The sequence below is a fragment of the Aspergillus steynii genome (genome assembly GCF_002849105.1).
Source record: "Aspergillus steynii IBT 23096 chromosome Unknown P170scaffold_2, whole genome shotgun sequence".
In the NCBI taxonomy this organism is placed as follows: Eukaryota; Fungi; Ascomycota; class Eurotiomycetes; order Eurotiales; family Aspergillaceae; genus Aspergillus; species Aspergillus steynii.
In genome coordinates, this window is record NW_020194399.1 from 4,977,261 (window position 1) to 5,000,169 (window position 22,909).

The following is a 22,909-nucleotide window of genomic DNA, read 5'->3' on the forward strand; positions in this document are numbered from 1 at the left end:
ACCCCACTCCGCTGGCGGACATCCTCGCGCCGCATGGTTCCGCTCCGCCCTCCGTTTTCGTCCATTCTGCTTGCCGCTTTTGCGGGTGGGTTCCTCCTCCCTGCGGCCTTTTCTCCCTCGTGGTCAATGTGCGTTGCCGCTGCAGGGACAGATTCGCTCCCATTGGGCAAGATGGGGTTCTCATGCGCCCACGGCGGCTGGACGGGCGTAATTAGCTTGTTTCGCGAAGGCACAGTAGCCAATGATGCTGTAGTTTAGCTGTTCTAGTAGGAGAGACCAGGCCAGTAGGGAGAGAGTGTGTAGGCCCAGTACGTAGGGTGAGTGGGACACGGGGCTGTGGGGGGCGATTGGCTGCAGGATCCAGTAGTTAGACAGGACTAGTTAATTGCACCCATTGTGCCTCAGACACGCACCATAAAGGCTCTATAACGAGTAAAGAGGGTAGTTCGATGATGGACGTTGTTCAGAAGATGGAACTGAGGAACCGAAGAAGGTGAGTTGAAAGGGAGGGTCCCATGGGGAAGGAGCGTGCCAGTATTAGCCTCAGGCAGACAGGCGTCCATTCCCTTCCGAGGCCCCTTTGGTCATTTCACATCTCTCAAGGCCTTCCTAAACAAACATTTTGTCTAGAGTGATTGATAGAGCTGAGCTGATAGTGAATGCCCCTGGTACCTACCCATTCGAGTCAACCGAGCTAATATCTCTAGAACATGGGCAGCCAGAACGCTGATGAATCATAATTTGAGAATAAAAGGTCGAAATGCTTCCTTGGGGATATTTAGGCAGGAGGGCTGGTTAGGATCGCTAAATATGACGCAAGCTATTGAGAGCATGAAAGAATGGATTCAGGGGCAAATTTGGTTTCTATATTTGGATTCGGAATGGCCACCATACTTCGGCCTATCAGTGTAGATAAATGATGGGAACGGACAGTGCCTAGCCATCCTAAAGGGTTCAGAACCAGATTTATCACCTTGAACCGATTGAAAATAGAAAAGAGGATAAGTCAGCATGCGCCTATCAATTCGCAAAGATTATTTTCATTATCCCCATTGCCAAAGTCAGCTATGGACTTAGTGATTGCCGGACTAGAAACAAGTGGAAATACACTGTAACTCATTTTTCACCATAGTTCTCCTCAAAGTAACGTCTTTCATAACTCATCATCTGCTTCATTCGTTGAATCACAATAGACCTTCATCATTACTTCCCATCGCATGACCATAAAAACCCCGAAATATTGCATGGTCAAACTGAAGTTCCGTTGTGTCATATCTGTTTCAAATTTGGGTTAGCTGTAAAAAGATACGAAGGGCAGGAAGGTTTGGACAAACACAAAGGTGGTAGAGAAGATAAAAGAAGAAAGAAAACCACTCACCACCACCGATTACTACACTCAGTCATAATGGGCTTCACATCCTTCCATGGATCTTCCACAAAGCTCGGACGGAAATACGCTGTGTCTTTATTTGGCACTTTCACGCCGCAGGACAGTCTCTGCAGTTCGCCTACCCGCAGATGGGTGCCATTCGGGGCAGTATAACCTCCGATTTCAGAACGAGCGCGCTGACTATCAGCAGACTTCTTCGGCTCACTGACCACCTTCGCATTTCTTCTCGTACCAGATGACACGGGGGTTTGAGCATTGGAGGGTTGAATGTTGTTGCGCGGGCGGGATGAAGATCTGACTTCAGAGCGAGAGCGAGAGGTCGTCTGGGCTTCAACGGGCCTTTTCACCTCACTGGTGGGATTGGATGTTTTTCTGTTGTTTGACATGATGACGGGAGTGGTGTCGTTGGCCTTGGTGGTGTCACAGTCTAAGGCTCGTAGCTTGTTAGAGGTGACTGGGTCATGGGCTCATGGTGGGTATTGCAATGAGATAGAAACAGCTTCAACTTACAAGCAGTTGCTTTGTTCTGGGTATTCTGAACCTGGTGTCTATGTCTGTGAAGAGCCGAAGCTACTACTCCGTCCTGCATGTTCTCTGTGCATCCACCAACATTTTCACTCAAGGCGGCGGCAGGTCCATCAGGTGCGGAGAAGACGTTGTTAGTGGGTTGATGGTCCTCACTCTCCTTGACAACAGGGGTGATTGCCTCGTTCGTCATTTCATTGCGCGTGGCTTCAGCCTTCCATTCCTCAAACATTGAGGACGATCGGTTCTTGGGGCGTCTGTGGATGGGGTCGTGCACTGTATTGGGAATCTTTTCGGGCTGAGTCGATTCTGTAGAAGAACTTTCAGAATAATGATAGCCTTGCAAGGTCTGAGGGGCCCATTCCTCCAGAAGATGGTATTCCTTGGAGGAAAGTCCCTTTTTGAGGATCTGTTTGGGCTGAACGTAGTGAGACATGGTGATTGCTCGAGTATCTGCAGATTCTTGTGTAAATGATGGGATATTATTGGGTATGTTTGGGTGATTGGGGAATTTTGGTAGGATGAGGACGAAAAAGGTGGGAAGGTGAGAAGAGGATGGGAGGAAGAGAATTCTGTCAGGGCATAAGTGAGTGAAGGCAGAAGGATGGGGGAATTGCTGTCAAACTTTTGTCACTTGAGTTTCCCACATGGCTCTTCCTTCCTGCGAAACCAATTTACCTAAATCCATTCATACGGTGAATTCCTGCAAAACTGATTAAAGTTATTACAGCTTATATTATCAAACCTCCATTAGTCTAAGAATAACCTATCCAACAATGTACAATACAGGTCACATGAGAACTCCTTCGCCGACACTCATTTTATGTGAACGTCCGCTCCTCCTCAATCGCCCTGTTTATGACACGCACGAAACGTCCAACCTTGTCGGCATCTTGTTTGGCTGTCTCGATGCCCAACAGGATCTTCTTGATGCCGACACCGATAGTCTTGTCCTCCGCAATACCTCCAATGCTTCTCAGCGCCTGAGTGATTTCCTCGGGTTCGAATGCACCTGAGTTTTGCATGATGTGTTCCAGTTCTTGGTACGACATAACGTTGGGAACCATGATATCAGAGTTGAAGGAGTTGTAGACATCCAGCTGCTTCAGTACGGCCCTTTCTGTCGAGGTGGCGAGGATCAGCAGACGCCGTTCTTTGGTTGGCTGCTTGCGAAGGAAGACCATCAAGGTTTGCAGAACGGTGTTGCTGAACCGAGGACCGATAGGAACCCAATCGATGATTCTCTCGATGTTATCAACCACGACAACACTCGTGCGACTCTTGTATGCATCGTCGAAGACCTTGCTGATGTGCTGGACCTTAGCCATTTCACTGAACCCAACCATGTCCTCGGGACTGATGAGTTTAATGAACGGGAAGCCCGAGTCGATGGCAATCCGAGCCGCCAGCGCTGTCTTTCCGCTTGCGGTTGGGCCATGCAGTAGGACAGAGAACAGAGGAGTCGATTCGCCAACCTGTTTCACGAAAAGCTCGCCCTCCTTCAGGATCTCGTTGATAGCCAGCGAGTAGTGGATGATACCGTACTGGATACGGCTGGAAAGCTCCTCTTCCGAGACACCAAAAGCGGGTTGGACCTCACTGAGGGCATGGTGGAAATCGGCCCGGTTGACCTTCATGTTCACAACATCGTCGCTGATGCCGGCCATTGTACCGACCTTGACATGTCGGGTGAAAGCAAAGGACGATGCGGACTTCACGAGACCTGCAATTTCGGCACCCGAAAAGTTCTTGGTCATGAGAGCCAGCTCAGGCAGATCGACGTCCTTATCCATCACATTGTTGTCCCTCATCTTTTGCGTGTGAATCTTGAGAATCTGGCTTCGGCCGTGCTCATCAGGAAGCGAGATCTCCATGTGTACTTCCAGACGGCCAGGTCGTAGCAGGGCCTCGTCAATCATATCCTTTCTGTTCGTCATTCCAATGAGCAGAATGTTGTTGAGCTGGTCCACACCATCAAGCTTCGAAAGCAACTGGTTGACCACACTATCGCCCACACCGGTACCACCACCAGCGCCACTGCCACGCTGCTTGCATACAGCATCCAACTCATCGAAGATGATGATGTGCAGTCCACTTTCTTCGCCCTTTTCTTTGTACTCCTTCTCTGCATCGGCAAACATTTTCCGGATGTTTTCTTCCGATTGACCGACGAACTTGTTCAGAACTTCGGGACCGTTGATGATTTTCGGTTCCCGCGCGTTCAGCATCTTCCCAATTTGCCGCGCAATCAAGGTCTTACCCGTTCCTGGCGGACCGTACAGCAAAAGACCCTTCACGTGCTGGATACCGAGCTTCTCAACCAGACCCGGGGGGAAGATACGCGATGCGAAGGCACGACGGAAGATGGTGCTAAATTCCGAATCGAGACCACCGATGCCCATGTCCTCGAACTTGAAATCCGGCTGGATGATAGAGTTGGCGGCCGGTCGACGATTCGACGCCTTCATGTTAATTCCGGTCCGAGCATCTTTGAAGAACGTGATCTGCGAATGTCTCGTAAGGATGCCTCTTGCGATGGGGTCAGTCTCGACACGTCCGCCCTCAAGGTTGCTTTTCTCGGAACTCAGATCAACCCGCTGAACGGTCTTGACCGTCAGAAGAAGAGGGATGCTTTTATGGTCCATCAGGATCTTCTGGCCCGGTGCAAAGATCTGGTTTTCAAAGTTCTTGATCACATAGCTAGCAAGTTCATCCTGATCATACGGCGTTTCAACTCTCTTCTTCCCAGCGAACCCGACCTCGATATCCGTGGAGCCCAAGTATGCCTGGCCACCCTGGCTGAAAGGGTCGTAGATCTGCACTTTGACGCTGTCGGTGAACGCAACGCCAGCCCACGTCCGTTGCGGGTCCGACATGCTGATATGTCCGGGCGGAAATCCATCGAGCGGACGGGCGGAGAAGACGTAGAGGTCGTTGACAAGGAGCAAAAGGTCGAGACCGTCGCGGGAGGGAGGGATGTCCTGCGTCGATACCGCAACCAGATTGCCAAAGGTGTAAGTGTTATCCGGGCTTTTGGCAGGGCGCAGAGACCAGGCTCTGCCAGATCCCGCAGGAGCTCGTGGGGGAGGCTGCTGGGAGCCTCCATACCCAGGCATAGGCGAGCCGCTTTCATACCGATACTGAGGATGTCCCGGGGCCTGCCCAGGGCTCCCATAACCCTCTCGAGAAGCTCGAGACGAAAAGGGATTGGGCACGGAAGGCATGTTGCGATTAAACATTTTGGTTCATAGAAATAAGGATATATTCAATAGGCGGCGAGAGTAGCGTAAAGATATGCAAGGTTCGAGAGGATAGAGACCGATGCGAGAGAACGAGGGGAGTAAGCTTAAACTGAACAGTAGAAGATCAATGACGCCGCCGGCAGCTGTTTAAGACAAAGGAGCCCGGAAACGCAACAGAATCACCCTCAAAAGAGTAAAATCGATCTGGGGATGTCTGGTAATAGATTAGATCGACCAGACGGGGTTAGAGTATGGAGAATGGAGATATGTGAGATGCAGAAGAGAACGTGGCGGGGAGAGCTGGAGAACAGAACAGGCTGGACTGTCGGGAAGGCAACAGACGTCAGCCACTTCGGTCCCCGGAGCTCCGGCCCCGCCGACCAACGCTTTCTGGAATCATCGTCACTGCTCGAAGTGTGATAGCTTTTCTCTAGCTGGGTTATCCAGTCTGCATTCAAGATGCCGCTGTTCGTATTCATCTCATCCCTACTCTAAACCATGAAAATACTAACACCTTCTTTTACAGCCATCTCCTGGGCAAGAAATCATGGAACGTCTACAATCCGGAGAACATTGCCCGCGTGCGGCGCGACGAGGCCCAAGCCAAAGCGCGCGAGGAAGAACAAGAACGACTTATGCAAGAGGTTGATGCTGAACGACGAATCCAAGTCCTCCGCGGTGAAAGGCCCTCAACTCCTCCACCTCCGCCCCGATCTCCGTCACCCATCTCCCGACCGGAAAAAAAGAGCCACACAGATGATCTAGGACGGAGCAGGAAACGAAGACGCTTGGCTGGAGAGAACGACACCGACCGCGACATCAGGATTGCACGGGAAGACGCGCAGTATGCACTTGCGAAGCGAGAGGAATTGGCTTCGTCGCGCACGAGCGATGCGCCCCTTGAAGACAGTGCCGGTCATATTAATCTATTTCCGTCAAATGAGTCGAAGCGGCCTGTCGAGAAAAACGCAGAGGCTCAAAAAGAATCAGCCGATAAGCAGAGGAGCTACGAAGACCAGTACACAATGCGATTTTCCAACGCAGCGGGTTTTCGTCAATCAGTTGGTCAGAAGCCCTGGTATTCCTCTTCCGGTACTGAGGCTATGGCGCCTGATTCTGTCTCTGGGAAGAACGTTTGGGGCAACGAGGATCCAATGAGAAAAGAAAGGGAAAAATCTCGCATGGATGCCAATGATCCTCTAGCGGCCATGAAAAAGGGTGTGCGTCACTTGAAATCCGTCGAACAAGAAAGAAGAAAGTGGAACGAAGAACGAAGCCGGGAATTGGAGGCCTTGAAAGCAGCAGAGAGAGACCGCCCACGGCACCGGAGGAGGAGATCGCGGTCAGAAGACAGCCTAGAAGGGTTCAAGCTGGATGCATCTCCGGAAAGACATCGCGAGGACAAGGATCGAAAATCGCATCGGCACCACCGGCATGGTCGAGACAGGAGTAGAGATCGATCACATAGGAGCAGACATCACTCCGATTCCCGCTCTCATCGTCATGGTCGCGATCACCACCGCAGCCGCGACGAATCTCGACGACATCGCGACAAAGTTTGAACCAAAGCGCAAGCAACGAGGTATGACTAAATGACCCTAAAAGGAACATTTCGTTGTAGTGATTATTACTTAGATACCCGTGTAGAATTTTGATACCCGTAAAATGCACCGAGCCATCAGGGCTACTTCACATTCAACGGCCATTTCATTTCTATTCATGATATATCCCTTTTATTTGTACCCGAACCAAAAACAAAACCATCTGAGTCTTAAACTTTTCTAATCTAGGACATAACTCATTGCAAGCTCCATTGTTGAGATCCCTTCTCGACACCCTGTGCATCCCAATCGATGGTGATATCCAGCAATCGCGATTTCTCTTCTTTCTTCTGGTATCCAATTTTCCCGGTGATGGTTTGTCCCTTCTTCAAGGGAGTCGCACGCTTCTTTCCATGGTCAATGAGACAAACACCCTGTTGCCAATGGGTTTCAGTTCCATGAGGCCCCGTGGTGAAGGCGACAATGCCCTTCTTCTGCATTTCCGACGGAATAACATTTTCGGGGACGGTGGATTCTCTGGATGGCATAAAGAACATGTCAAACCAGATAGCCCAGCCATCCAGCGCATCGATGTCTTCGTTCAAAGTAACCTGGAAGTCCTTCACGAAGGACAGCTCGTCGACAGTAATCGTGTGCAACGGGAGAGGGAGGAAGATGGTAGAGTCTGCGGGGAGGGACGACGGCTGGATGGCACGAACAAGGGCCTCGTCGTGGATGCCGGTGAGCATGCTGGACATGTCAAAGCCGTAAACGGAGTGCCAGAATGAGATGTTCGACGCGATGAAGTCGGGGTCGGCGAAAGGAGCGATGCGGAGCGTAGCATGCGACGGAACCATAAGTCCATCGGGGGCGAGATATCGGTCTCTGGCATAGATGACGGAATCAAACATAGCCTCAAAGAGCAGGCAGTAACCCATCCACTCGGATATGATGATGTCAACCTGAGGAACAGGCAAAGTTACTTCCTCAATCTTGCCACGGAGGCATCTAAAGCAAGAGGTCAGCCGTTGTACCGGGGAGTTAAGCTGGGCAGAGAAACGTACGTGATCACATCACCAAATCCATTCTCGTAAACGATCTCCTTAGCTCTGTCGATGATATTCGAGTTGTCGACCGAGATGACCTTCTTTGCGCCCGCTTTGGCACAGAACATGGACAGGATTCCGGTTCCACATCCAACATCCAAGACAACCTTATCCTTGAAGATGTGCTTGTTTTCGTAAACGAAGTCGCGGTAAGAATCGGTGCGAACAGTGTCTTTCAGCATAGACTCGTGGATTCCTGGAAATTGCATCAATACATGGCCAAATGTACTTTTTCAGGGCACAGTATTTACCGTTGTAAGAATAAGACACGAAGTAATCCGCGTCCGCTTCCTCGATCTTGCCCTTGACACGCTGGGGCGGCGGGCCGGATGCGAGTTTTTCGTCCTCCTTCGACAATTGGTCTTCCATGGACTGCTGCACAGCTGATCGGTATTCAGAGAATTGGGTCTGGAGACGTTCAAGCTCCTCCTGAAGTTCAACGACTTGTCGCTCTGCGTCCGTACCACCGGGTCCCTCCGCAGTCTCATCTTCAATGTCGTCCAAGCTGTACAAGAGAGCATCGTCCTCGAGAACGGGCTTCAGATACACGTCGTCTTCAAAGTTGCTCTTAGAAGTCACATCCGGGCTCAAGTTTCCCGACTTCACCTGCGACCGAATGTAATTGACCAATTTGATAGTACCCAAAAAGTCCAGGCCTGATCCCCAGCCCCGAGATAAGTTAGCGAGGACGCGGCCAATAAAGATCGTCCGGGCCGTAGCAGCGGAAATCCCTCAAGCGTTAAGATTCGAATCGAATGGGTACACACCGAGCTCCTTTTGCAACTTCCGCAGGTCAAAATTGTGCTTGTCCTTGCTCTCCTTCAACATGGAGTTCACGTCCGGGTAGACTTTCTCGGAAAAGAGGCCAACGACAGGCTGGGTCTCATCATCTGGTTCGACATCCTCCCAACCTTCTTCATTGCTGAGTTCGGAATCCTCCGAGGTCGTCGAGCGAGAGTCATCGTCCTTAAGAGGGCGCTCCGAGGGGATGGAAGCCGACATAGCAACGATTGCGGGGCAGTAGGATAATAAGAATCTGACTGAGGAACCGTTCGATTTCAGAAATTGGTCGACAACGAACAGTAATTAAATCCCACGGGGACAAAGTAATTAATTCTCAATTCACCAAAGAACGAATGAAAATCGGGGTCAAAATAAATTCTTGTGCTGGCAAAAGCGAAAGAAAGCGAAGGAGGGGCAGCAGCGGGCGGTGACTTTCTGTCTCTCTCCGTCCGTCAGTCTCTTTCTCTCGCGGCAACCAGAAGACAGAGAAAAGAAAAGAAAAAAAAAAAAAAAAACCTGCCCCGCCGCAAAAGGTTTGGTTCGTTTGTTTTTATCCACATGACGGGCCCAGAACGGCGGTTATCAACGCCTGAGGCTTCCCCCCGCCAACAGCGCAGCGTCACCGCCCCGGCAGTAATCAATCAGTCGATCAACAGACAGACAGACACCATTCCTCCCTCTCGCTCGCTCTCTCTCCCCCTGCCTCCCTCCCTTTTTCCCCTTATCCATCTTTAGCAGGGGTCAATTGCATTTTCTTCTTGGTCTTGTATGATCCAGCTCCAGCCCTAACCCCCCGTCTATTTGTCCCCAAACAGCTTGCTCTCCTCCCCTCAACGCAAGCTGCCCGCGCTATTCCCGCATCAACATATCAGAATGGCTTTCCTCTTTAGTCGTGGTCGGTCTCGACAGCCCTCGGATCTGGTTAGATCGATCAAAGATCTGTTGCCGAGATTACCTGAAAAATTGCCCGATCCATCGGCAACCAACAAGGTGTGTTTACGCTCTTGTTTTTCGATCGATTTGTTTATTCGGAGCCGGAGGGGCTGACGGTTGGCTGACATTCCTCTGATCAGGTTGCAGATGACTTGGCGAGACAGCTCTCTCAGGTGAAATTGATTGTGCAAGGAACCCAAGGTATGTGCCTCTCTTGCATACGTTCTCCTGATTGCGCCCATGATATTCTAATGCGGGTGCCTCTCTAGAGATCGAAGTTTCGCCCGAGCAAGTGCATGCGCTCGTCCAGGCGACACTGCAAGAAGACTTGCTTTACGAGCTCTCTCGATACCTTCATCGCCTCCCATTCGAAGCCCGGAAAGATACGCAGACCATATTCTCCCATGTTCTCCGATTCAAACCCGGCCATGGGAATCACGCCGATCCGCCCGTTATCTCCTACATCGTCCACAACCGCCCCGAGATCATTATCGAGTTGTGCAAGGGCTACGAATACAGTCCTAGTGCCATGCCATGCGGCACTATTCTGAGGGAGGCACTAAAGTTTGACGTGATTGCCGCCATCATTCTCTATGACCAGTCCCAGGAGGGCGAGCCCGCCATCCGACTGACGGAAGTGCAGCCGGGCATTCCTCAGGGGGGAACCGGCATATTCTGGAAGTTCTTCACCTGGATCGATCGGGGAAGCTTCGAACTGAGTGCCGACGCCTTTACGACCTTTCGGGTAAGCCAACACTGTTCGTGGGGTCGGCCACATTGGGGAGGCTAACCCAGACACAGGAAATCCTGACGCGTCACAAATCTCTCGTTACGGGATACCTAGCGACAAACTTCGACCGATTCTTTGGGATGTTCAACTCGACACTGGTGCAGTCGGACTCGTACGTCACCAAGCGTCAAAGCATCAAACTCCTGGGAGAGATCCTGCTGGACCGGGCCAACTACAACGTGATGATGGCGTATGTCGAGAGTGGCGAGAACCTCAAACTGTGCATGAAGCTCCTGCGAGATGATCGGAAGATGGTTCAGTATGAGGGATTCCACGTTTTCAAGGTATGTGACCCCAGAGGGAGGGGAAAGAATGCGGTCATGATCTGACCCGGAATGCGACGTAGGTGTTTGTTGCCAATCCCAACAAATCGGTGGCGGTGCAGCGAATTCTCATCAACAACCGAGATCGCCTGCTGAAATTCCTCCCCAAGTTTCTCGAGGATCGCACCGAGGATGACCAATTCACCGACGAGAAGAGTTTCCTGGTGCGCCAGATCGAGCTGTTGCCGAAAGAACCCATCGAACCGACACGCTCTGCGCGGGAACCCTCTCGACCGGCGGCTGCGGTGGCTTAAAGATCCCCATTATTCTTATGTTGGTTGGTATCTTGGCTTTTTTTTCTTTTTGTTCAAGTCCCATGATCGTCATGACCATCTGTACAGTGATGCGGCAGAAAGGTCTGCCATATATATGTGAGCCGCGTCTTACGAATTCTCGTTCGCATCGAGGGACTGCTGGAATCGGGCCTTCTTGGAGTTGCGGCGTGTGTTCAATATTCGGGAATTTCTGAGTTTTGCCTTGTTTTGATTTTTTGTTTTTTTGTCTGGTGGTTCATTGAGAGGACGTTGCTATGGGCATTGGTCGGCCACAACGAAGGAGGAAAACATGAAAGGGAAAAACCAAAACAAAGCCCTTGCTTTCACACGGGATGTAGATAGTGAGCGAAGTGGATCGGAACCTGCAATTTATACGGTGGGAAATCGAATCAGATCGCAGAGATTCAAAATTTTGTGCCTGAAGAATTGGAAGGATCTATAAATAGGGGACGAGAGAACCTTCAATCCGTGGGACGTGAGGGAAGCGGGTGGAGGCTTGATATTTGGTCCCCGGAACGCAACTTATTCTTCTACTACGTACGTTGTAATTCAGAAATCGTTTCGCTTCCAGTCGGTCTCTTCAGTCAGTCAGGCCGGTAGAGACCAGGCGATAGCTATAATACCGCCGATATACCATCCCACGCCATCTACTCCGCCGGCTCCTCAACTCCGTAGGTACGGGGTAAATCGCTTCTATAATTAACGGAATCCGCAATCTTCAACGACTCCCAGCAAATTGGCCCCCCTCCGATCCACACGCTGCGTGGCCCCGACCGATGAAACCGGTTTAGCGGCACGGTTAGTGATATGAAAGCCCTCCGTTGTGGATCGCAGGCCCCCTTCGCGATCCCTGCTTGCGCTCGCGGGCGTTCCATGGACGCTGCCCACGCCGCCGCCTCTCTCCTCCTTCTTTTTCTTCGCCAGTGTTCGGCGTCGCATTCTCAGCTTCATTCGATCTGATCTCCGCTCCCGTGTCTCCGCTGCAAGCTGAGCATCGCAATTGCGACGGACGCCCGAAGCCAGTCTCCCTGCAATCGAACCGTGGAGAAGCTTGTCGTTGCCAAGGCCTCCTAGACACTCCATCACCAACCACCGCCAGCACCGACTTCATCGTCCGATCCCCTGTCGCTTCGCCTCATCCTCGCCGTTTTTGGGGGCGGTCATGCTCCATTGCGCCGGTAGTGGCTCTGCTCCCCTGGCCATCTCGCATTCCCTCGCCCTTCCTTCCGCGATCTTCGCCGCCGCGCTACATACTCGGCACAAGACCCAATTTCTCGCCCTCTCCCTCCCTCTCTCCCCGCCTCCCTTTCTTTCGCTCTTCCTCTCCCTTCGTGATCACCACCGCCCGTTTTAGACAGACCGTTGCGGCAGGAAGAATCGATTGCCATTGCCGCTCAGCGACGCAATCCAGAAAAGACAGCAAGAAAAAGAAAGCACTGCACGGATTAATTGCACACAGGAGATTCGTTCCCTCCCTCGCCCCCTCCCCCTTCAAGTCATGCCAGGATAATGGTGGAAACGCGATCCGCTTCTATATCCGTGATGGCGGACTCGGGCGCATCCCTCCACGCCGTTCCCTACGAAGATACGACCCGATCTGCCTCCGTACCCGGCCCGGGGGACCTGTCCCTGTGTCCCCAAAGTACTCGCACCACCACCGCCTCGTCCAATGACCCGCCGCAGAATGGAACCCGAGATTCGAGGAGCAGGGCGGTGCCGTCCGAGCATACACGCTCCGTGGTGAGTTTGCGCTCGCTGCGAAGTGTCCCCAGCATTGTGGTCAACGATGCGGGATCGCGGCCCAGCTCTCGTCCGGGGTCGCGTCCGGGGTCTCGACCCGGCTCTCGATGGTCGGAGCGCAAATGGGGTGGGCTGAGGAGTCGGAAATCAGCCGAGCTCGAGAGACAGTCCGACGACTCACCGCCTCCCGTGCCTCAGATCGAAGCTCCTTTCAATGGAATCGCATTGGATATCCCGGCGCCCTCTCTGGACGGACTCGGCCCGCAGTCGATGAGATTCTCCAAGCGCGGGAGCTTGATTACTGAGGAGGAACGGCAGAAACTCCAGCGCCAGATTCACGAGCAGGAAATGCGCCAGAAGGAGGGACGACCCTCGACCGAAGTCCGAGGCCCGGAGAAAGAACGCCCGCAGCTGCAGCAGCAGCAGCCACCACCAGAAACGGAACCACCGCCTTTACCTCCCGTTCCGCCGGAGGAAAATGACTCGGAGCCAGAGATTTCGGAAATGCCACCTAGGCGTCCGAAACCCCCTTCGTCACTTCGTGTCCGGCAAAGCGCCATCGCAAACAGAGCCATCTCGGCCGATGAAGACATGTTGTCCCGTCGCGTCAGGTTGATGTATGAGAAGGGAGACGACAATGTGTCGGACACCGAGGTGGCTAAATCGCTGGCCATGGAGAACGGGGTGCTCTGGGAAGAAGCCGGCGCAGCCAGCACGGATACGTCTCGTCTTTCGGGGCCTAGCATGTCTGGTGCCGAAACCAGGAGCATCGTGTCCTCGGTTGGGCCCGAGAATCCAGCCAACATCAAGAGAGAGGCCCACGAGCTAGCGGGCGGGATTGAATATTGGCAAGACATCAAAGCCGGGGATGTGGACCGATACGGCTTCATTCGTTCCCCGACCTCCAATTCCAACGAGGGCATCGAGCCCACTCCGATTCAACGAGTCTCTACCAGTCTACTTCTTGCTTCGACCACTCCACGGCGGAAACTTTCGATCCGGCCGCCGTCTACATTGAGCAGTAACCGCGCCCTGATGATTACCGGCCGGTCGCCTTCACGGAAGATCTCGGAGCCATCCATTCGTCCGTCATCGTCGCAGAGCACGTATAGCGCACCGCTACGACGGTCGACGTCGCGATTTCGGCAGGCTGCCAATTTCCTCCCCCACAATCGCGATCGCCGATTCAAAGACGAAGCAGGCGACATGCTGACGCTTCCCACCGACACGACTCCCAAGGGCAAAGCCGAGACGGCTGCTGCGCGTGCTGCGAGGAAGAAAGAATGGGAGCGAGAAGACAAGTGGACCAAAATGGCCAAGCCAGTGCGGCGGGGGACCCATGGGGGCGGCATGTCGTTTGAGTTCGACACGCAGAGCTCCAAACTCATTGAACGCACATGGAAGGGAATCCCGGACCGCTGGCGCGCCAGTGCCTGGTACGCCTTTCTCGAGGCGAGCGCCAAAAAACACAGCGACAGCCCCGGGGTAGAGGAACTCATCGAGGCGTTCAATGATTACCAGCTCGTCTCGTCCCCGGACGACGTGCAGATCGACATCGACGTCCCGCGAACCATCACGAGCCACATCATGTTTCGCCGTCGGTATCGCGGTGGGCAGCGGTTGCTGTTCCGGGTGCTGCATGCCATGTCTCTCTACTTTCCCGACACGGGCTACGTTCAGGGTATGGCGGCACTTGCTGCGACGCTCCTTGCTTACTACGACGAGGAGCATGCGTTCATCATGCTTGTGCGGCTATGGCAATTGCGCGGATTGGAACACTTGTACCGGTCGGGATTCGCGGGTCTCATGGAGGCACTTGGGGATTTCGAGCGGGAGTGGTTAGGAAAGGGAGAAGTCGCCGCCAAGTTGGTAAGTTGAGACAAGCAGTTGACGCTGATGTATTGAAATACTGACGATGGCGATACAGGAAGAACTAGGCATTCCACCAACAGCATACGGCACCCGATGGTACCTCACGTTATTCAATTATTCGATTCCATTCCCGGCCCAACTCCGCGTGTGGGACGTCTTCATGCTTCTGGGCGATGCGGAAGAGCCAAATGCTCCCCCTGCTCCCCTTGGCAAGGAGCCGAGCCCCGACGACACCACCACGGGGATCTTTGGAAAGGGGCTGGATGTCCTCCACGCCAGTTCGGCAGCCCTCATCGACGGCATGCGCGAGATTGTTCTTGAATCGGACTTCGAGAACGGCATGAAAGTTCTCACCAGCTGGGTTCCTATCAAGGACGTGGAGCTCTTCATGCGCGTCGCGAAAGCAGAATGGAAGGTCCACCGTCGGAAGAAAACAGCCCAAGGTTGATCAGCTTTCTCACCCCTTGATTAGGGCTCAATGCTGCGACGTGACGCGATGACCTGGTAGAACCATATCTACTCCAGTTGGCATTAACCTCTTATAATTATAGCTTTTTGCCTTCTTCCCAACACCTTCTCTTTTCCTCGGTTTCTCGAGACTCACATCCCACGGTTCTGGAAAGCGATTTTTAACGGACGCTCCTACCATACGATTGTTGATGATTTCTACCCAAGACGTCGGGTTATTTGTTCATGAACGACACTTATTAATTACTTCTATTACCATCGTTATCTTACGGCCGTCACATCACGAAGCACTATTTTGGCCAGTCGCATCGCATCTCAGTCGAGTCTATAATACAATCATTGGAGAGTTGGACTAAACCATCCTCCTTTACACGCTTCCAAAGGAAGACGACGGACGAACAGACCAGAGAAGGCGACCATTTACATCGGCCCTAATTCCCCTATACTACTAATATCGCTCCGGATATCATATTTTTGGTTTTTTGGTATTCCGGACCGACACTATGCATCCAAGTTCGAGTCAATTCGACCCTGAACCAAACCCACTGCCGTCTATCATTATTGGTACAATACCTCTTTATTATCATAATTCTTGGTCCGACCGATCCGAACAAATGGGATTTCGCCTCAACCCAGCCCATCGTGTCTTATCAGACCAGACCAAGCTCGCAACGCGTTCTTTTAAGCTATGCTCGTTTCCTTCCTTGTCATCCCCCACCCTTTCACTATCATTGTCTAATCCATCTCCTCTGTCTTCTTACTCTGTCTGATCTTTACCCTCTTCTCATTGTGTTCCGTGTCTCTATAATCAATCAATATCCTATAGTTATTTCATGCATTCGCTCGCTCGGCTTTGTTCAAGGGCTCTACAAACAGAGCCCGGTGAACGAAGAGCACAACCTGGACGAGACAAATCAGATACCCCTTTCTTTTCTTTTCTTTTCTTTGTGTTACCTAGTTGTTGGTATTTTTGTCAGTTTGTTGGCTGTTGGGTTTGTCTGTTCCTAAACCACTCCGTTTCATTTCATCATCTTCCACCTCCTTGGTGTTGTGTTTGTGGATGTATGTATTTATCTATATATTTATCTACTTACCTACACCATTGACTAATTAGATTCTTTGTCTGTTTACCTAGCTGGGTCGTTTAGATCCGTCTTTTTTGCTGTTTTAGTTGCTTTTCGAGCATGCTACGTAATGCTGCAAGGCAAAAAGACTCTACAACAATCAATTGAATATATGGTATATACAAACCTTTCACTGTTTAAATAGTAACTAATCCACTCTTGTAATTTAGGCCGACAACATATCGCGTTCGAAGCCATTTTTCAGTGAGGAGCGATGGAAACGATGTCAGGTTAAATTTATTGCTAAATCAACCCTTCCTTTTCAGATTCTTGCGCGTTTTATCAATGGCTCGGCGAGGCACGTCAAGTCCTACACTCCTTACCTCTTAAACTGCTTAACGTCATCTTCAGAAGAATGTGCAAGAGGATCATCATTGTCAATTGCTCTTGATTGTTGGACATTTCCCTTTCAACGGGCCTTTATAGCAATTACTGGTTACTTCCTCGACCAAAACTGGAAGTATTGGGAGATCCTTCTAGGCTTTGAACCCTTACATAGAAAGCATTCCGGTAATAACCTAAGCCAGATTCTATTTGAATGCTTATAAGAGCATCGGATAATGGATCGGGTGCTTGCTGTTACAACTGATAACGCATCAAATAACGATCCTCTGGTTAGTATGCAGACGTCAATACAAGCCCTAGATATTCCAAGCTATATACCAATTGTCCTAATTCCCTGTTTAGCGCACGTTACTCAACTCGGTCTAAAGGATCTCCTCGCGATAATGAAGCTCAACCCAAGGAACGATAGCATAGATCGGCAGAGATACATCACTAAGACAGCTCCCAAAGCGTGGTATTGTCCAAACCCTGGCAAAAGTCAGTATTATGTTGTATCTATCCTTCTCTCTTACCTTTTAGAGGTCTATCAACTTACTAATATTAGGTCCGTGGCCTAGCTATAGGCGTCAACGCTAGTCCTCAGCGCCGAGAAGCGTTCTTGAACCTTCAAAGTAAAGAACCAAAGCTTCTCCCTATTCAGGATGTTAAAACGCGGTGGAATTCAACTTTCCTTATGCTTCAGCGTGCGAAGCGACTCTCAAAGGCGTGTGATCAGTATTGCAGTGAGCATAACTATCCTCAGTTTAGACTCCACCACCGAAGAGTGGCGGCAGGTGGACTACCTTCTTTGTATTCCCCAGCCCCGGCGCAATGCTACCCAATTTTAGCGAGTGTCTAGTTATCTCCAGTCAAACGGGTGGACCGAGTAACTACTACCCATTCTCTGTTGGTGGCGTAGTCCCCTGTCCTGTCTGGGTCCTTCGCCATTAAGGCCAAGATGATATTATATTTGTTGGCACAGGGTGGAGGGGGGTTGCAGTGCAATTTGGGCTATTTATTAAGACCATAACACAGACAGTTATATTAATTGGCTACGATCCCAGTAAGTGACCGCATCGTAGCCTCAGAACTGTCAAAAAGATGCGCTCGCAACCCGACTAGCGCAGGTTGCCAAGGGTTGGGGTGACAAGGCTGTGATAAAGAGGCTGTCCAGTAACTAACTTGTTAGTTCACTAGTTGCTGTCTATTCCCTGTATGTTGGGATCTACGGTTACACAGAACTTTTGATTCCAGGGCTGCCCAAGTCCAATCTATCTTCCTCCCAGCCTTAAATCCTTCCGGTGTGACTGCAGCCGGACCATTTAGGAAGTATATCTCTTCTCATACACACTCCCCCTACAGAGCTATCTAGCTATCTAGCATCTCTATGTGACTACACCATAGCAAGATACTAGGGCGAATAGTGTTAGCTGCATCCAATCACAGTTCACGAGAATTAGATGGCTTGCAATGTCCACTCCCTGATGCCGCCGACACAGACAGCTGCTTCGTCGACAGACGACCAAGTTGAAAAGCCCCTACAAGGTGCCACCGCCAGTCATCCCTCCTCTAATGAAGAGAAGCAAATCAAAGATGACCAGCACATCGACGCCAGTGGCCCCTCCGAGCGCAAGATCACAGGTGTTGCGTGGTTCGTCGTCAACGTTGCCCTGCTGTCGGCCACCTTTCTGTACGCCCTCGACAATACGGTGACAGCCACGGCGCGGCCTGCCATTGTCGACACATTTGGCCACCGCATCGACATGCTGCCGTGGGTTTCCGTGGCATATCCCATGGGCGAAGTTGGCACCAACCCCATCTGGTAAGATAATCCAGCAGCAGAGCGCATTTGGCGGACCGACTACCAACACTGTGATTCACAGGGCGAAGCTCAACAAGTTCCTCGACGGCAAATTGGTCTTCCTCGCCGCCCTGCTCGTCTTCGAACTAGGCTCTGCAGTCATTGGCTCGGCGTCGTTCATTGGCGCTGTCGTCGCGGGTCGCGCGCTGGCTGGCTCCGGTGGCTCCGGCATCTACGTCGGCACCATTAGCATGATCACAGGAATGACGACGGCCAAAGAGCAAAACCAATATCTCAACATCGTCGGCATGGCGTGGAGCCTGGGGACCATCCTCGGCCCCGTTATCGGATCGGCGTTTGCTGATTCGCCGGCCACATGGAGATGGGCTTTTTACATCAATATCTGCGTGGCCGCCGTGGCCGCTCCCGTGTGTATCTGGATCATGCCGTCGGCTCCACCGGATGTGTCTCTGCGGGTCATGGACGTGATCAAGGCAATTGACCATCTGGGTGCGGTGCTGTTTCTTGGCTCCGTCGTGTCGACCGTCATGCTGCTGGGCTTTGGCGGCGTCGTGTACGGCTGGGATAGCAGCCCGATGATTGGACTTTACGTTGCCACTGCGTTGCTCTGGATCATGTTTGCTCTGCAGCAGAAATTCCACCTTCTCACGTCGGACCGCATCTTCCCCGCGCAGTTCTTCAAGGATCCCCTGATGATCGGCCTGTGGATCTGGACGGTTGTCGCGATTTCGGACATCGTCGTCACCGTCTACACGCTTCCGCTGTTTTTCCAGTTTGTGCTGCATGATTCCTCGATGCGGTCGGCCGTCTACACGCTGCCATTTGTGTCATCGGTTGTGGTCAGTGCCGGAATCAGCGGGGGACTTCTGCCCAGGTTTCCCTGGTACAAGTGCTGGTTCATCTGGGCCAGTGCGCTGCTCTTGGTTAGCAACGGCCTGCTGTCCGGCATCCACACGCACACAACCAGGGCTGCTATCTGTGGCTATACCGTTCTCCAGGGCTTCGGCGTCGGACCCGTCATCCAGCTTGGCTATACTGTGGGCCAATTGAAGCGTCCCCAGGCGGCGCGAAAGGACATTACGGCGTTTTTCTCCTGTGCGCAGATGGGTGGTCTCGCCTTGTCACTGGGCATCGCCACGTCGGTTCTTATCAACCATGCCACGGAGGAGATCTCGCCGATTCTACCTACCGTTCCTCTTGGCGAGATTCGAGGCGCCATTGATGGAGTGGGAAGTAGCCTGTTCGCGACATTGCCTGAACATGTTCGTGCTCAGGTCACCGACGCAGTCACGCAGAGTGTGGCCGCGGTATTTTACCTGAATCTGTTTGGCGCTGCGCTGGGCTTTCTGATTACTCTTCCTCTCAAGTTTGACAGGCTGGATTTCACCGAGCTGCAATAACGCACTTCATCCTTTACTGTTAGCATGATACAACTGTAGTCTTGACAATCAACATTAATTGGCCATAAGTCTTTTGTATGTAACCTAACGCTGCGGGACAGCCAGTGCATCATAAGATGTGAGGTATAGTAAGTTGTGGAGTAGCGAATGGCAAGCAAGAGAGGCAGCCTCCACCTAAAATCTCACAGGGCGTAGCGCCATGTAGCCCAAGATGAACCTTGTGCTTAGCCTGGGGCGCAGTATATCCAGCCCCACAGCTCTACGGCCATGCTGACCCATCGCAGGTAGTGGGTAACAAAGCCAGCCAGCCTTGTCCAACATCCAGTCGGGCGACCGACCCGGAGGTATTAAGCCTGGCGTCATCCCATCCACGTTGGATCCATCACCATCACCATCTCCCGCACCATCACATCCAACAAACAACATGGGCATTTACACTCAGCTCCCCTCAGGCATCGACGAGGTCGACATCATCGTCGCCGGCGGTTTGTCCATCCCCCTCCTCCACTCATCATACGTCTATACTAACAAGCTGGTAGGCGGTACCGCGGCGTGCGTCGTTGCGTCCAGACTCGCCGATGCCGACCCGTCGCTGTCGATCCTCGTCGTCGAGGGCGGGCAGAACAATCAGGGCAACCACTTGATTGCATTCCCGCTGCTGTTCCCAACTGCGCTGCTTCCCACCAGCACGGCGACCCTGTTCTACAAGGGCAATGCCGAGCCCCAGTTGGATAACCGCGAGATGACCGTCCCCGCCGGTGGTGTGCTGGGCGGAGGCTCGTCTATCAACTTGATGATGTACAGTCGTGCTCAGCGCCAGGATTGGGATTCGTGGGCTACCCCTGGATGGTCTGCAGATGAGATGATCCCGTTCTTGAAAAAGGTAGGTTGATGTTTGTGACTTTGCCATTGTGTACTCCAGTGCTGATCGCTGTAGCTGGAGACATATCACGGCCCTGGCCCGGATTCTGTCCATGGAAAAGATGGCCCTATCGTGGTGTCTCAGGGAACGTTCCGCTCGGAGCGTGCGACAGATCAATTCATCGCCGCCGCCAACGAGGTCGGCTACCCGACGGTCCAGGATCTGCAAGACCTCGACACCAGCAACGGCGTTCAACGGGCCCTCCGCTTCGTCGGCACCGATGGCCGCCGCCAGGACGCCGCCAGTAACTACTTGCATCCGCGGCTGGAAGACGGAGCACACCCGAACCTGCACGTCCTCGTTGAGACCAAGGTGATCAAGATCCTGTTCGAGGGCACACGAGCGGTGGGCGTGGAGTTCACGCCCAACCCTGCCTTCCAAAAGGACAACACCACCGTCCAACGCGTCACGGCCAGGAAGCTTGTAATCGGCTCCTGCGGCGCTCTCGGAACCCCATTGCTTCTCGAGCGGTCCGGCCTCGGCGACGAAGCCGTGCTCAACAAGGCCGGCGTCCCTGTCGTCGCCCATATTCCTGGAATCGGCCGGAACTACCAGGACCATCACCTCCTGACCCAGCCATACTACAGCGCCCTGGAGCCCAGCGAGACGTTCGACGCCCCCCTGGCCGGTCGAATCAACATGGAAGAGCTGATCAAATCCAATGCGCCCATCATGGGATGGAACGGCCAAGACGCCTCCTGCAAGCTGCGTCCCACCGCGGCCGACGTCACTGCCCTTGGCCCTGAATTCGAGGCCGCATACGCAAGGGACTACCTCTCCACTCCCAACAAGCCCCTCGCGCTAATGGCCCTATTGGGCGGCTTCCCCGGCGACCCGACCGCCATCGAGCCAGGCCAATACCTCGCGACGTCGACGTTTACGGTCTACCCCTACGCGCGAGGGCACGTGCACATCACCAGCGGCGATCCCGACGCGGAGATCGCGTTCGAGACGGGGTTCCTGAACAGCGAGCTGGACGTCAAGAAGCTGGTCTGGGCGTACAAGAAGCAGCGAGAGATCGTGCGCCGAATGGACGCCTACCGGGGGGAGTTTGTGGGCGCGCATCCGCCGTTCGCTGCGGATTCGGCCGCCGCCCTGGTCAAGCTGGACCGGCCCAATGACAAGAACATCGCCGACATCGAATACACGGCAGAGGACGACACGGTCATCGAGGGCTGGGTGCGCAGGAACGTCGGCACCACCTGGCATTCGCTGGGGACGTGCAAGATGGGCGCGCTGGCGGATGGCGGCGTGGTGGACCCCGACCTTAATGTGCATGGCATTGAGGGCCTGAAGCTCGTGGACCTGAGTGTCGTTCCTCAGAACATTGGCGCCAACACGGCTACCACTGCATATGCCATTGGGGAGAAGGCAGCGGCCATCATTGTGAGAGACCTTGGGCTTGCATGAGCCGGTGTGATTGGTGAAAACACCACTGGCGTGTATTTTGGTCAAGCAGGACGGAACTTCAAGGCTGGTGGATATGTGTAGAAAGCTCATGATCTATTGCGGACCGGGCAGGCGAGGTTATCTGCGTAATTATTTTGCTAAGCACTCGACACTCCTCCTTTGAGACTTTTATAATGCGTTCATGCGTGATATAAGGTGATGGGACAAGTATAAGCCGCTGGAGGAATATATGAAATCCGTCCCCCAACACCCGGCGAATTACGGACTTCTTCGTGGTTTTATATTCACAATCTAAATATACCTAATCATATTCCCTAGTCAACTTCCCGAAAAGGATCAGTGGTCCTGATCCGGACGAGAAACCAAATCTGGTGGAAGGCAGCTCATCCTGCTAGGTCGGTCCCCCGTTGAACAGACAGATTCATATATGTAAATCCAAGAAAAAAAAATCAAATTGGTATCGATCTATATAAATAAACCAGAACCAAAAATCGAGTGAAATAAAACCGCGGCCAAAACCATGCCAATGCCAATGCTAATGCTGCGAGAACAACCCAGCCCAGAATACCCAGAATATACTAAAAAGAAGAGATAGGGATAGAAAGAAAAAGAAAAACGACCCGGAACGCCTCGCCATCAAGCAAACTTTTTCTTCTCGGTTTCTTTGCTGGTCACGGTTTTTAACCCTACCCATGTTCGGCCGGCATGAGACCTTGGTAGGAGTCCAGCTGCCATACCAGGACCAGGCCGGTTCGGCTGAGATAAATACAGATATAGACAGATGGGAGGTAAGTGAAGTAATAATAACAGTAGAAGAGAAGAGAAGAAATCAGAATGGGGAGTATGTCTGTAAGTCAGTGAGTCGGGTTAGGTTCGGATGGAGCCATAACACCATCTATCTGGATATGCAGTGACTCCA

At 52.5% G+C, this 22,909-nt stretch overlaps 8 protein-coding genes across 8 annotated transcripts; 5 read left to right on the plus strand and 3 right to left on the minus strand.

The window, feature by feature from the left end:
* Positions 1-1,160: 1,160 nt before the first annotated feature.
* Positions 1,161-1,970, minus strand: P170DRAFT_434850 (uncharacterized protein). Its single transcript, XM_024848814.1, has one exon. The coding sequence runs from the start codon at positions 1,774-1,776 to the stop codon at positions 1,375-1,377; it is 402 nt and encodes a 133-aa protein (XP_024708432.1). The 5' UTR covers positions 1,777-1,970; the 3' UTR covers positions 1,161-1,374.
* Positions 1,971-2,644: 674 nt separating this feature from the next.
* On the minus strand, positions 2,645-5,444 carry P170DRAFT_434851 (AAA family ATPase SEC18). The gene has a single exon (XM_024848815.1). The coding sequence runs from the start codon at positions 5,137-5,139 to the stop codon at positions 2,737-2,739; it is 2,403 nt and encodes an 800-aa protein (XP_024708433.1). The 5' UTR covers positions 5,140-5,444; the 3' UTR covers positions 2,645-2,736.
* Positions 5,445-5,557: 113 nt separating this feature from the next.
* Positions 5,558-7,216, plus strand: P170DRAFT_379590 (uncharacterized protein). Its single transcript, XM_024845490.1, has 2 exons — positions 5,558-5,624; positions 5,684-7,216. Exons 1-2 carry the CDS (start codon positions 5,617-5,619, stop codon positions 6,717-6,719), a joined length of 1,044 nt encoding a protein of 347 aa, XP_024708434.1. The 5' UTR covers positions 5,558-5,616; the 3' UTR covers positions 6,720-7,216.
* P170DRAFT_434853 (protein arginine methyltransferase RmtB) lies at positions 6,847-9,049 on the minus strand. The gene is made up of 4 exons (XM_024848816.1): positions 8,572-9,049; positions 8,056-8,460; positions 7,763-8,000; positions 6,847-7,706 (listed from the first exon to the last, which is right to left on the minus strand). The coding sequence occupies exons 1-4, from the start codon at positions 8,804-8,806 to the stop codon at positions 6,956-6,958; spliced, it is 1,629 nt and encodes a 542-aa protein (XP_024708435.1). The 5' UTR covers positions 8,807-9,049; the 3' UTR covers positions 6,847-6,955.
* Positions 9,050-9,246: 197 nt separating this feature from the next.
* Positions 9,247-11,314, plus strand: P170DRAFT_379596 (Mo25 family protein). Its single transcript, XM_024845491.1, has 5 exons — positions 9,247-9,577; positions 9,661-9,721; positions 9,790-10,265; positions 10,322-10,594; positions 10,657-11,314. Exons 1-5 carry the CDS (start codon positions 9,461-9,463, stop codon positions 10,885-10,887), a joined length of 1,158 nt encoding a protein of 385 aa, XP_024708436.1. The 5' UTR covers positions 9,247-9,460; the 3' UTR covers positions 10,888-11,314.
* Positions 11,315-12,450: 1,136 nt separating this feature from the next.
* P170DRAFT_350010 (putative TBC domain protein) lies at positions 12,451-14,968 on the plus strand (the record flags this gene model as incomplete). Its single annotated transcript, XM_024843775.1, has 2 exons — positions 12,451-14,517; positions 14,576-14,968. The coding sequence occupies 2 exons, from the start codon at positions 12,451-12,453 to the stop codon at positions 14,966-14,968; spliced, it is 2,460 nt and encodes an 819-aa protein (XP_024708437.1).
* A 2,952-nt stretch (positions 14,969-17,920) lies between these two features.
* Positions 17,921-19,658, plus strand: P170DRAFT_353007 (MFS general substrate transporter; the record flags this gene model as incomplete). The annotated part of the gene is made up of 2 exons (XM_024843954.1): positions 17,921-18,258; positions 18,320-19,658. The coding sequence occupies 2 exons, from the start codon at positions 17,921-17,923 to the stop codon at positions 19,656-19,658; spliced, it is 1,677 nt and encodes a 558-aa protein (XP_024708438.1).
* Positions 19,659-19,972: 314 nt separating this feature from the next.
* On the plus strand, positions 19,973-22,229 carry P170DRAFT_454298 (GMC family oxidoreductase). The gene is made up of 3 exons (XM_024851418.1): positions 19,973-20,143; positions 20,198-20,541; positions 20,596-22,229. The coding sequence occupies exons 1-3, from the start codon at positions 20,083-20,085 to the stop codon at positions 21,988-21,990; spliced, it is 1,800 nt and encodes a 599-aa protein (XP_024708439.1). The 5' UTR covers positions 19,973-20,082; the 3' UTR covers positions 21,991-22,229.
* The last annotated feature ends 680 nt before the right edge of the window (positions 22,230-22,909 follow it).

Coding starts and splice junctions, on each gene's coding strand:
- P170DRAFT_379596 (XM_024845491.1), top strand. CDS start 9,461: ATGGCTTTCCTCTTTAGTCGTGGTCGGTCTCGACAGCCCTCGGATCTG. Junction 10,266..10,321: donor ACGCCTTTACGACCTTTCGG/GTAAGCCAACAC, acceptor ACCCAGACACAG/GAAATCCTGACGCGTCACAA. Junction 10,595..10,656: donor AGGGATTCCACGTTTTCAAG/GTATGTGACCCC, acceptor AATGCGACGTAG/GTGTTTGTTGCCAATCCCAA.
- P170DRAFT_434851 (XM_024848815.1), bottom strand. CDS start 5,139: ATGCCTTCCGTGCCCAATCCCTTTTCGTCTCGAGCTTCTCGAGAGGGT.
- P170DRAFT_434853 (XM_024848816.1), bottom strand. CDS start 8,806: ATGTCGGCTTCCATCCCCTCGGAGCGCCCTCTTAAGGACGATGACTCT. Junction 8,461..8,571: donor GAAGTTGCAAAAGGAGCTCG/GTGTGTACCCAT, acceptor GCTGGGGATCAG/GCCTGGACTTTTTGGGTACT. Junction 7,707..7,762: donor GGATTTGGTGATGTGATCAC/GTACGTTTCTCT, acceptor CTCTTGCTTTAG/ATGCCTCCGTGGCAAGATTG.
- P170DRAFT_434850 (XM_024848814.1), bottom strand. CDS start 1,776: ATGTCAAACAACAGAAAAACATCCAATCCCACCAGTGAGGTGAAAAGG.
- P170DRAFT_454298 (XM_024851418.1), top strand. CDS start 20,083: ATGGGCATTTACACTCAGCTCCCCTCAGGCATCGACGAGGTCGACATC. Junction 20,144..20,197: donor CGACATCATCGTCGCCGGCG/GTTTGTCCATCC, acceptor ACAAGCTGGTAG/GCGGTACCGCGGCGTGCGTC. Junction 20,542..20,595: donor TGATCCCGTTCTTGAAAAAG/GTAGGTTGATGT, acceptor TGATCGCTGTAG/CTGGAGACATATCACGGCCC.